Source organism: Uloborus diversus, chromosome 4 (assembly GCF_026930045.1).
Source record: "Uloborus diversus isolate 005 chromosome 4, Udiv.v.3.1, whole genome shotgun sequence".
Taxonomy (NCBI): Eukaryota; Metazoa; Arthropoda; class Arachnida; order Araneae; family Uloboridae; genus Uloborus; species Uloborus diversus.
The window spans coordinates 139,166,754-139,180,410 of NC_072734.1; the positions used below are offsets into that span (position 1 = coordinate 139,166,754).

The following is a 13,657-nucleotide window of genomic DNA, read 5'->3' on the forward strand; positions in this document are numbered from 1 at the left end:
ATTCTTTTGAGATATCTACTGAGATAAACAAGATAAAATAAGATATAAGAAAAGATAAATAATACAGCGACTACTTTTAGAGATTTTAATGTTAGAGTTGTGCGTAAAATATTTGGAGAAATTGTGTGATGAATTTAAACAATGTATTTCCACAGTTATTTCACCGAGATTGGTCGTAATATTAATTAGTAAAAAAAAAAAAAAAACCAGCAGGATGGCGTTAGGCCCGTCATATGGGCGATCCCTCACCCCCTGGATCTTAGAGACATAATGTGGTTATGCATTTTTGTATGCGTTTTGTTGCTTTTTCCCCATAAAAAGTATGGAATACAAATTCTTTGCCCCCCCCCCTGAAATTTTTGATGACGGGCCTGGATGACGGACGGTTAAAAACGATGATGTGACGATTGACGACAGTGATTAAGCGAAATTATTGGGGTTTTGTTTAATTGTTTAAGCCTAAAGTGTAACATATATTTATACGTTTTGGAGTTGTTTGAAAATTAATTATGTGCATCAGTCGATTCATAGACCATCAGGGAACATGTGATAGAAGATCAAACCAGTACAAGGTGAAAAGATTTTGAGCTTTATTTACTATTTGTTACCGTCGTTTGCAATATTTAGCCTTTGCACACGTATGTTTATGGCGAAGTAACGATTCCAGTATCTACATGGAGTTAATATTTTCCCATATCCAACGTTTCCAAATAACACAGAGACATGATCGATGGAAGCGATGTTATAGCATTCTGCTGTCACGATAATCGTTACAAAAGCAGATGGAATCTTTCAATGGCGAGTGTTGGTGGTTTCTACTGCAGACACAACTAATGAAGTTACACTTTGAGCAGCAAAACGAAAGTGATGAATTAGAAAGAAAATTGGTTTCACTTAAGAGCACGAAAAATACATTTGGGATAGATATTAATTTCGCACATCAGTCACATGTAAAATTAATTTATTGCACTGTACTATTTATTGGTTTTTGTGATTCTTTTTTTGTTAAAAACTAGGAAAAACTATAAAAACACTTTTTTATACGACACAGTTTTTCTTTAGTTGCTAATGCTGCAATATTTTTGTCAATGCATTTTAATTTATACTAAAACAGGCATAACAAGAAAATTTCATCTTACCTTTTCTCCTGGAATTCCAGGAGGTCCCGGCAATCCAGGAGGTCCGGGATCTCCTCTATCGCCTTTTAGCTTCGGTTGTAGTTTCAATAGTTCTTTTGCCGTCATTGATCCTACTTCTCCCTAAACCAACGAAATTAATCAGAGTGTTTTTTAAAAGAAAACATAATGCTAGAGCATTTTTTTTTAAATCATAAAATATGTGGAAATTTTTCTTGTAATTTTAATACACAATATGAAGGTTTACAACTAAGAAACACTAACACGAACATAATGCTAGAGCAATTTTTTTAATCATAAAACAGGTCGAGATTTTTCTTATAATTTTAGTGCACAATGTGAAGGTTTACAATTAAGAAACACAAACACGAACAAAAATAACCCTCAGAAAATTTTCGAATTTAAAGTTTTAACAACTGTTTGGAACCTTCTAGTATCAAGTGCAAACCAGCACATTGTGAGCCAAAACTACTCAAATATTTTCCGTTAAAATTGCGCGCATAAAGCATGATGTCCGTGGCTCCGTGGTGCTGACTTAGTAGAAAGACATCTAAAAAAGCAGCTTAACTTTTGTTTTCAATCTAACATTATTAGTCTAAACTCTAAACTGAAGTGTCTTTTTTTGTGCACAATTTTTTACCTTAGATCCAGGTTTTCCATGTCTTCCTGCTCTGCCTTTTTGACCTTTCACCGTAGTTCCTAAAAAGAATAAAACACTTAATGTTAAAAAAGAAAAAAATACTGTCAGTCCGAACAAATATTTTCGTTGATAGCTTCAGATAATAATCTTTAATCAAGAAATATTATTCTTATTTAGCTCATTGCATTTCCTTGATCACAATATTCATGTTCATAGCAGTTTTATTTCGTGTTCAGAATTTCTCAAACTGAATTGAAACATTTTCATACATTAATGATGAAATAGCCTTGGATAAAACTACAGCAGTTCTGAACCTAAGTCGCAGTTTCGGCTACAAAGCAAGCATTCAGAAATTTCTCAACTTGTCTAATTTACGTTTCCCACGCTCAATCTAATCCTGCGAAAGCTATGATTTTTCTACCAACAAGGGTGCATAAAATAATTTCTGGGAGCTGTTTTAGTCCAAAGGTACTTATTGTTTCACTTCATTATTAAATATTTTGCTTTGATTATTTTAGTAAGATCATGCTACACGAAAAAATCTCTTCCTAGCTTTAGTATGCGCGTCTGATTTGCACCATGTAGCTCCATCTTGCACGATGTCGAAGATGCGGTACACAACGCTTTGAAAATCTTGAAAACAAGGGATCTTAGTTATTTGCATCTAGCAATCGTAGTGAAGGTGAGTTATAATAAAAAGTAATGCAGCCGTGGGAAGGTAAAGCGCAATAACTACACATTTTTCTTTTTTTTTTTTTGTCATCGATTGTACTTTTGTTTTAATTTACAAGCTTGATTATTTGGTTTCCGTTGAAAATAAAGCACGAAAAAAAAAAAAAAGAAAAAAAAGTCAAGTTCCAACCTTTCTGTATTGTTAGTATAGAATCCAAAACGCGTTGCATTAAATATCCCAAAACCTAATTTCTGCAGAAGCTGCGCTTTACCTTCCCACAGTAGAATAACTAAATGAAAGGAAAGATCTGTATCTCAGAGTCAGGCTGACGTAAGTCCAAAAATTGCGATTTTCCGTTTATTAGTGTATTGTATGTAGAAGACTATTCCGCATCGAGAGCCATGTGAACGCAATTATCAACAACCAATATTTTTCAAAGTTTTACCAGGGTTAAAAGAGCACGTGTCTCATCCTTCGCGCGCTCCAGAAAAAGTTTTTCCTCTCCCCTGTAAAATTATCATATTGCGACTTACGTCCATCTGGCTCTAAGATGCAGATATTATGAAGTTAAAACTCACTGTAAGATTATGGAAAATGTGCCATTGAAAATGACTTTCAATAACATGACATAGTGGGGGAAAAAAAGGACATTGAAAAAAAAATCAGGATTTATTGTTTCAAAAATAAATTTCAGAAAACATAGGAAAACACGGGTTCATGCAATTGGGTTTTGGAGTAGAGGACGATAGGATGACACTGAAAGAGGGGTCTAAAAATAATTAGTTTCCCTAATGTGGTAACTGTATGGTGTAACAGCTATAGAGTTCCACAACACGCTGACTCCCAGGGCCGACAAGAGGCCATGTCTGCCTAGTCGGAAACTAAGGGATCGGAATCGTTGCGGTTGACAAGTTATCTGGTGGAGGGGGCACCGGTAACCAAAATAACAAGGCAGCCAGCCTCCTTGACTCTCGGTGGCACAGCTGATTCTTGCCAGTATACAGAGCAGCAAAGTGATGGGGGTCAGCACCCTCCTCTCGTCCTTGAGTTGAAAATCTTTTTGAAAACTGAATGTCAGTGGAAAGTTGTTAATGGTAGAGAAAAGTTGCATTGCACGTCTACTTTTGTCTCAGTTGATGCAATGCTAATGGTACAAAGCAAGTACAGATCAATGGGTAAAAACGATATCTTGAACTAACCATAATCTTAACCATTATCTTAACCATAATCTTTAAGCACAAATAAGTGCAACATTTCACTTTTGGAATTTTGCTTTAGTTATTACATCTATGATAATAACTGTAACTTAATTTAATAGCTGAAGTGCATTACATATCAATTTCAAAATTTGCCATTTCATCACGTGATTTATTTGCTCCGTAAATCATGTTTGGCAGGCAATACCACCCTGACTTACTTTCAATGCCAAGATATCCAGGACCAGGGGGAGGAGGAGTTATCAATGGGGGTGGACCTGCAAAAGCAAACGACATCAAAACAGCTGCTGCAAAATAAACATAAAAGCAAACAGAATAGGAAGATAAATAAAGAAGAACTAAAGAAAAAAACAAGCAAATCAAAGCAAAGAAAAGAAAACGAACAAGGTAGGTGGGCGGCTTAAACCCACATGAAATGTTTAATTACCTTCAACATATCCTTTCTTTTAAGACATATTTTGATGAATAAGAGCGCGGGCTTTACTCTTTTTCGTCTAACAGAACTGTGTAGGAGGGATTGGGCTGCAAAGTGCTTTTAAAAAAACGCAAACACAAAAGTTTTATTTTATGACTGACTCGTGTATTTTTTTTTAATGTTTTTTCTTCTTCTTGCGAGAAAAAGGGAATACCGCAACAGAGAGAGACACCCAAATATGTTTTATAAACGTATATTGCTTCAATAGTTGACAGCAGAGATAATTTGCTGTCCGTAGGTAATATGTGGGAAAATAAAAAGCTTGAAAAGAGCTATAGATTACTTTTATAGACGCAGAAAATAGTAGGATGTATGGCCAAGAACTTTTAGATTGTAACAGAATATTATTCTTGTGAGTAAGAAAATATTATTAAACTGTTTAATCATTTCAATGATATACATTCAATAGGGGCTATTATTGGCATTTTCGACATTTTTTGATTACGACATTATTATTTCCAAGTTAATACTACAGGATAATTGCAATAATCATTGCAATCATCTCCATAGAATGAGATGATTCTTTGAGTTATGACGTTGGTGCTGCAGAGAGTAATTGATGTACATATTTTCATACACGTAAAACGAATTTTTTGATAATTTCTGTAATCGTAAGCAAAATTGTAATCGGCATACCCTAATCGCAATTGATTACTGATTTCGACAGCTGTAGTCGTTGCTGCAATCGTAATTACTTTTGGCAAAGGATTATAATATTAATTGAATTGTAATCTCTTATTTTTCATGCTCGTAATCAATTTTATTTTATTGTAATTGACTCCAAGCCTGATTGAAAGGATCAACATTTAAACTTTTAAGTAATTACAAATTGTTGGCTTTTGGCTATGACGAGTATTAAAAATTACACGCAGCATGATCGTCAGATGTTTCTGAAAGAATAGTATTCCCATTTATCATTGAAGATTTAGTGGCCGAAATAGTTATTCAAACATTCCTAACTTACATTAGAATATATTACTTTTTTGATTGCATCGTGGGATTAGTTCTTATACTTGCTCTGTGAAGGATTCAGGAGAAAAACTATATATCAATTGAACTTGTGAAAAATGAATTACAAGTATTAATTTTTAGTATCTATAATAATAAAAATCGAGCTATTTAATTATCTACGTATCAATTATCTACGATGTATGTCACTCTAACTTCTTCTGAACGCCAGCGAATTGGCGATCAACTCAGGTATCCATTGATTTGCAATTTTTCGGACATTATGTTTAGCCGGTTTCCTTTTTTCTACGACTTTCCTTAGCAGAGATATTAATTAAAATGTTTACTTTCAAGGACGTTTGTACCGCTCGAAGGAAAGCACTTTTGGCACGAGGCAAAATTCGACTTCTGGGACTTCTTTTCCCGAGGCTACATTGATCTCGCCTCAGTCGGGGTCTCTTTTCTTATTTATAATTTCTTTCTTTTTAAGCACTTTTTTTATACTTGGCCTGATTGTCACGGAGTAATCTGAGGCCTGCTTTTGCTATATTCCAGCATTTAGATCACATAGAGACTTCTGGATTTCACAAAATGATTTGCTGAATCTTAATGTACAACGTAACGCTGAAAAATAAAAAGGTTAATTCGGTTAGGATGGAAAACAGCAAATTTCGTGTAATTTCCACGTTAAACGTTTAAATATAAAAACAATTGTTACAAATTTTGTTCCCTTGCAAACAGTAATGTTAATACAGTAATCATAATGAAAAATGTGAACAAAGGCTTCTCTGAAGCAAACATAAAATGTATTCAATGCCATTGCTATAGTAGGCTTTTTATCCTCACCTACGCCAAAGATCGATAACGGGGCTAAGTAAAGATATATTAGGATCTTTATCATAAGTAACTTGTATGTTGTGAACCATTTTTTTTTTTTTTGCTTATATCTCAGCAACTTGACCACTTAGAGACTTCGGAATTTCACTGAATGATTTGTTTAATTTTAAAGTACAACTTAACGCTAAATAAAAATGTTGTTTGAAAACGAAAAAATTTAAAATAACAGAATTTTTTAAAAAAAACAAGCACTTTTTATAATGCACTCAAAAGAACAAAATAACTTTTCTGGATCAGAAAGGACAATTTAAGTATTCTTGTAGTTTTCAATTATCCAAGAAAACGACACCACAAACAAAGAAAAGTGCGGCTCAATTCATTTCAAATTAAACTTTCCCGGAAAAATATGCATGTTTCAACACTTAAATCTATGATTGATATTCAAATAATAAGAATAAATTCTCTACCTGACTTGAGCCGCACTTTTCTTCGTTTGTGGTGTCGTTTTCTTGGAATAATTGAAAACTGCAAGAATACTTATGTCCTTTCTGATTCAGAAAAGTTATTTTGTTCTTTTGAGTGCATTATGAAAAGTGCTTAGTATTTTTTAAAAAAAATCTGTTATTTTCTGCTTAAAGCGGAAGTAATTGAATGGTTCCATTTAATTGTTAAGTTACAAGGCGCGAGGAAGACTGGGAATGGAATGAATCCTAAAAGTGCAAAAGCGCTGAAAACTAATGAACTGCTCATTAATTAATGTACCGACGCAGGCGGAGAGAAGGGGCGAAGTACATCTCCAAAGGAAGTGTACACCAATCGGCTGCATACAGATTAGAAGAGCCGCCGTAAACGGCGAAGCGAGGTTGCCCACCGCGCTGCAGGTGGCAACAATAGTCGGTGGAGTTTGTGCAAAAACATTTCACTTCCGGATACCAGTACGAAATTTTGTACAGCACTTATGTTCATATAAGTGAGCAAAAAAACGTCGGGAGGCAATCGATTGGAGGTCAAGCCCCCCTGTGGTGACGTCATCAAAATGGCCGCCATGTATCGGTTAGTACGTTGGTTTAACTGCTTAGAACTACATAATAGGTCATAATTTTGTAAAATTTAAATACATTATCTGAAAGCCGTTTAAAAAAGCTCTTCAACAGTGCTTAGTTTTATTTTCTACTAGCGGTAAACGCACGGCTTTGCTCGCAGTAAAAAAAATTACAAGGTAATTTGATTCGCCTGTATATTTACATACAATGGATGATGAATTTTTCGCCAACTTGCTATGTTAATTTGCTCGGCCATTTTATGGTTCCTTCCTTCCTTCCTTCCTCAGTTGCAAGACAGCCCTGGCTGGGCCCTGGTCTTCTCAACATTTTTTTTTTTTTTTTTTGTGCTGCGATATGATAATTTGATAATTTACTCGTCCACGTTATGATAATTTGCTCGGTAAAATGTTCTTAAAATTGAAATAGAAAAAGAATAATAATCGAAAAATCGCTTCGAGGTGCTCACCCCCGTGCTACAAACTAATTCTGTGCCAAATTTCGTGAAAATAGGTTTAGGCGTTATGCGCGTCGCAGAGAGACATCCGGACAGACATCCCGACAGATATCCAGACAAACTTTGAGTTTTATTATTGGTAAAGAAGAAAAATAGTTTAATAATTATTACAATATCAACGTGAAAATTGATAGGAAAACAATGACTTTCCTGTATTCGCCGATATCGGAGTAAAATTTTTACTGTTATACCTGCATTATAAAAGAACTTTTCCAGTTTCATTAAATTTAAATTTGTACTTCATGTTTCAACACCTTTTGTCAGTATTTTACCTGTATACTGAATGAAAGGGAGGTTAAAATGCAGATATAATCAAAGTCACCGCCCCAAATGGATCGAGGATTTAACGATTAATGTTAGAGTATAAAAAAACAATTTTGTTAAACATGCTTACATTTTAAACATTTAAGAGAAATAGATGAAAATTACACGTTTTAATACAAAGAAAAAGTACCTGTTATAACGAAAACTGTAATAAGTTTTTTTAAGGAACGTTTTACGTATTACACTGACCCTCACAACTACAAAGAAGTGTACAATTCAGACCTGATCTGGCGCATCGACAGCGTGTAGACATCACTTTGCACTTGCATGATATAAGTTCCTGTAATTGCTCAATTGTTATTTCGGGGTGTGCATACCAAAGAGGTTCAAACTTTTCAACAATTTTTTTCCATCCCCACTGACATGGATCCAAGAGCTGAAAATTTTGCTGAAGACAATTTGTCCATAGTGAACACTGCAACATTTCTCTCTTTAGGTGATGCAGAAGAACGCTGCTAGATGGTGGAATACATTCAACTGGTCTGTTTTGCTGGGTGAAGAAAATTCTCCTAGTCGCATTTACGGTTTTCACTGAGCTTGTTGAATAATACGTCAGGACGACGAAGCGCTGAATAAGTAGGAAATGCTTATTGTTTTTATTGATTCTTTGGAGTACTTTAGTATAGTACAAAAAAACTATGTCAACATCTCTAAACGCCATCCACATTTTCAATGCAGTACCTAGTTTTACCAATGCTGGAAAAACTGGACACCGGATCGACTCATGTAAAGGCATGGAAAAAAGGTAGAAGATCTGGTACACCTTGTGGAACTTTACGGTGCAAAACGTGGATGGAAAGATACCGCAGATACTGTTTTCCACTTCCATACTCCACCCATAGCTCTTGCAGTTTCGGAACTCGGAATATAGCAGTCTCTATATCATCCCTGTCAACAGTTTTCACGGTGATCTTAGCATGATCCGAGTATTCTATTGCATGCTGCATATAAAGAAATAGCATCGCATCGGCTTCTTCGTCGGATACAAGAGACATGGTTTCAAAATTGTTCTTGGCTGTAGCAATTAGCGTGTCTTTGTAGGTGCCTATAACCTGCTGCCCATCTGGTAGATCCTTCTTCATGAGATTTTCTACCAAAAATTCGAAAAGCTACTCTTTATTTTTATCTTTCGCAAGAAAATTAGTAAATGACTTTGGTATCAAAACATTGGATTTAATACTTACTCTTGGTCCAGATCCTCTCGATTGTCTCTTGTCGCTTTTCAAACTTCCTTTTGAATACCGGTCAAGAACTAAATCTACCCTATGAACGCTTTTAGTCTCATCAATATGTGCGGCTTCACAATCTGATCGCAGTATTGTTGGACAATTCGAGTAGACTGAGGAAAAAGCATGTGAATCAGTGCAGCCCCATCAATAAACAATTTGGTTTCGGAATTGCCGTCAAAACCTGTCCACTAGATAGGACGATACAAAAAACTACGTCGAACTTTTTTCTTGGTTTCCTGAATTTGCCAAGGTTAGATATAGAGCTGACATGAGCAGTTTTCATGGGAAAAAATTATTTTACATCCATTTGAGTTGCTTGGCCGGCAACATATAGCTTAGCAAAAAAAATGCTGCCCTCCTCAAATCAACAATGTTTCGCTTGTCTTTGGACTGAATAAAAATATTTTACGTATTTCCCCTATGAAACTCCTGGAAAATAGCTGAATGCATTTCTGGTAACTTCTTCCAATTGAACAGAAATACTGAAGGCCTTCAGGCATAATTTGTATGATCAAGAGCAAACATCTATATAGACATATGTTCTCAAGATTGACAGTAAAATCTGAGAAATTTCCTTGACGAATAGTGCGCATGAGATTTAAAAGTATACATTCTATCTCCATGGTGATCTTCCAGTACTTAAACTGAGGCGATTCTTCTGATCTTCGCTTAACCCAGTCTGTAAATGTTTTGTCTATATCTTTTCGATTTTGAAACGTTTTCTCAAACAGAACTTGGAGAGAGGTTACTGCAAAATCGTGAGCGTATCGACTTCTCTTCACATGCGAGACTTTTAGTCTTTTTTCTGCTCTTCCTGGTGTTGTTACATGAGCTTCTACTAGGAGTTCAGTTCATCCATTTCCTTCAAGCCATGTACCTATTGCAGATAAAACAGCCATTTCTATGTGGAGACCACCTAACATGACCAACTTTTTATTTTCGCCATAGCCCACTGAAGAGATTTTAGCACGGTGCGTAGATGGGACCTAGATTACAAACACTTAATTCATTAAATATTTTACTTTTTCAAAAGCACATTAAGAAATGATTGCAAGCTATGTTAGTATTTTGAAGTCACATGGAACAAATGAAGGAGAAAAATTTATTCTAAAAAATATTGCGAGTTTTTAAAACGTTTTGCTTATTGAAAATGACGTAAAGGAATGACTAAAAGCTATATATGATAATTTTAATTTCAAACCGTAATATAATTATATGACTCGCCTTTATTTGATATTACTTGCTACAGCATTAACCAGTGAAATATTCAGTTATTGAAAATTATATCTGAATAATAAACATATCACTTAGGAGTTAATTATTGCTGAGAACAGCAGAACTGTAAAGAAACAAGCTAGGCGGACTGCAATCCCGAAATTACAGCTTGTTGACGGAAAAAAATCGAGTAGTCGTTCTGATTCTTGCCGCTAGACGGCAGTCGTTCGCACTTGCAAGTGAAGTGAATTATTATGGGACAATACATATGTGTATTTAATCCAGTAAGAAATTTTAATTAAAAGTTTCACTGCGGGTTAGATGCGGCGGAACAGTTTGAACAGTTCATTAAGAATCCCTCCCCCCTCCCGCTCCATGTAGTTGCGTTATTGCAGTAAAATTTTAAAACTATTTACTAGGGGGGGGGGGGACAAATGCATGTTCTTCTAGTTTATTTTAGAGCTTTTATTTAGTGCACCTATTTTTTACGGAAGAATGATTTCTAATGGCGTTTTGAGCAGTTAAACGAAACTTTTCACCTTTTCACGACAGGCATTTTGATGACAGAAATTTTAATAACTCTAAAACTATTTGCCTTCGGAGGAAAAATCAGTCTCTGTTAAATAGCTCTTTTAAAGCTCTTTCAGATGATACACATTAATACTACAATATAAAGATCTGTAATGTAGTTCTAAGCAGTTAAACGTACGTACTTACCTTTCCAGGCAGCCATTTTTATGACGTTAATTGTAATAACTCTTAAACTATTTGTGATAGGAAAAAAATTTAATCACTATTACATAGCTCTTTTAAAGCGCTTTTAGATGATATACTTCAATATCACAATATTAAGATCCATAATAGAGTTCTAAGCAGTTAAACAAACGTACTTTTCTTTAAAAGGCGGCCATTTTGATGACGTCATCACAGGGGGTTCATGACCTCTGATCAAATGCCTCCCGGCGGATTTTTGTTTTTAAATATGTACATAAGCATTGTGCAAAATTTCAGACTGGTATCCGGAAGTGAAATGTTTTGGGTATTTTTGTCACAAACTCCACGGACTACAAGGGGGAGAAACCCTCGAAGTACACGATATTTTTTCAAGCATTAACTTTCGAAATTTTAGGATTCTTAATTTGATCAAAAAAGCGTGCATTAATTATGTTACACAATTTCCTGTCATAGCTTAAAACTCGTATTTGATCATTAAAATAAACCGTATTTGTTTCTGAGCGACATATCGTCCCGTCAGAACAACAGTAGCATATCTTACTATTATCTTCAATCTTCGATTTCTTACCATTCGTCCGGGGTGACGACACATTAAAAAAAAATCTAGTTCACTTAAATTCAAAATTTTTGATTCCATATTTCGGCAGTCACAGATAACGGATCCCGGCAATCTTGAGCTTTAAAGGCACAATGTAGTCTTGAACCAGATGAAACTTTATCGAAAGGAACTACAGTGAAACCTGTGTAAGTTGACCACTTGCGGTGCAGTACTTTGGTGGTCAACTTAGACAGGTGGTCAACTTATAAAGGGTAGTACTGATTTATTTTTATTTTTTTTTTTGTCATTTTTTGCATCATGCATTTTTTGACTAATTCACACATACTTTTTCTATTCAACTCACTTTCATTGTTTAACATTACTTTGAAACAATAATCGAAAATGTTATTCAAATATTTTTGTTTTTCTCTCTCTTGTTTTTTTACTATATTAGACACAGTAGTTTTAGAAATTCCATATGTGTGAGCTAATTTTCTCTTGCTTTCCCCCTTTCAATTAATTTTAATATTTCATACTTTTTATAAATCTCAAGTTCAACTAACTTTCTTTTTGAAGCCATTTTATTTAAAACTTATAACACAAACAGCAACAAGCTGGACTCTCCTAGTTCAATAAGGCATTTGAAAATAAAAATGTTCTTTCTCTTAATCTCTTGCACCAGAAATAAATAACTTTACTCTTAAGCACAGTTCCAGTGTTGCCACAAAATATTGCAACTGGAAGAAAATACTTTGTACTTTTCTACTGACACCTGTTTTTATTGAACAGAGTACAAAAGGTCATCTCAAATAGAACAACAGAAGAAAAACAGCTATAAACATTATGCCATGCTTGAAAACGCTCGACCGGGAAATCCGGAGCAAGATAACTTTTTTGCGGAACTGCGAAGTGTAGATATTTTTGCGAGCCGTTGGCAACCCTGCATTAAAATTATTCATGGAAAGCTGTAAAAATAATAATAACAAAATAAAAAAAAAAAATGCTTAATTAAGTTTTAAAAAATAAAGTGGTCAACTTACAAAGGGTTATTTACGTTACTCCAAACCAAATTTGGTGTACATTTGTGGTCAAGATAGAGAGGTGGTCAAGTTACAGAGGTTTTCCTTCGAGGCGCGCAAACATCGCGATCACCAATGATTCCATTGCATTCGTTAATGAAATGATCCGCACTAATCGAAGGATTAAGACCCGTGAAATCAGTGACGAATTCAACCTGAGTAAAGGAATGGTTTACACTATCATCCACAAGAATCTGCGGTATAATACCCTAAATGGTAACTTAACCGATTCCTTTAGGAAGTTTTGGAGCACTCTACCCCCCCCCCCCCCATACTCCGGACTTGTCGCCCTGTGACTTCTACATCTTTGGGCCACTTAAGAGAGCATTACAGAAGAAACGCTTCGGATGATGAAGTGAAGGAAGCCGTGCAGAATTTCTTCGGGAATCAGCCCCAATCTTCCTACAGCAAAGGAATCGACCTGCTGCCACAACGCTGGGACCTGTGTTTCAACGCCCATGGTGATTTGTTTTGATTTATATTAAAAGCATTATTTTTATTCAACCTGTCCACTTTTCATTTGGGCAACCCTTATATTTTTCATGACAGTAATCAGTAATAATGAATAGACGCCGTTCCCCGGTAACCGAGGGGGGATCGCCTGGCCCTGGAGTTGCTCTTGCAATTACATACTTAACTAAATCACACATATTACGTTCTTTAAGGGTCCGAAATATTCTAAATGATCTTCTAAAATGATTCAAGCAATGTATTGCAAAACAAGCGTTCAATTTTACAAATTGTTATACTTATTCCTTACAAAATTGTTTTTCGCTATGATTATAGTTTAATTCTTGAAAATTCAACTAAAAATGTTCAAACAAATGAAAATAATGTAAAATATTTTTACGACTGGGGAAACATTAAAATAAGCAGCGGAACGTTTGCAACAAGCCAACGGAAGCGAAACATACCGAGTAGGGTGAGATCTTTGGAATCTTAATTTTATTCACCTATTGTATTTCGTTTCAATGGTCAAAAAATCATGAGTTTATTACCACGTTAGCATAAATCTTTTTCAAAAAGTCGTAAAGAACTTTCATTCGTGTAATGA

The 13,657-nt window shown here is 35.0% G+C and overlaps 1 protein-coding gene across 1 annotated transcript in view; it reads right to left on the reverse strand.

Moving 5' to 3' along the window:
• Positions 1–13,657, reverse strand: part of LOC129220860 (collagen alpha-1(I) chain-like) — a 176,440-nt gene that overhangs the window by 58,119 nt on the left and 104,664 nt on the right. Inside the window, exons 6-9 of the mRNA XM_054855291.1 lie at positions 8,586–8,897; positions 3,867–3,953; positions 1,777–1,835; positions 1,140–1,259 (exon numbers count right to left, since the gene is read on the reverse strand). Coding sequence (XP_054711266.1) covers positions 1,140–1,259; positions 1,777–1,835; positions 3,867–3,953; positions 8,586–8,897 — 578 coding nt within the window. The remainder of the gene's footprint in view (positions 1–1,139; positions 1,260–1,776; positions 1,836–3,866; positions 3,954–8,585; positions 8,898–13,657) is intronic.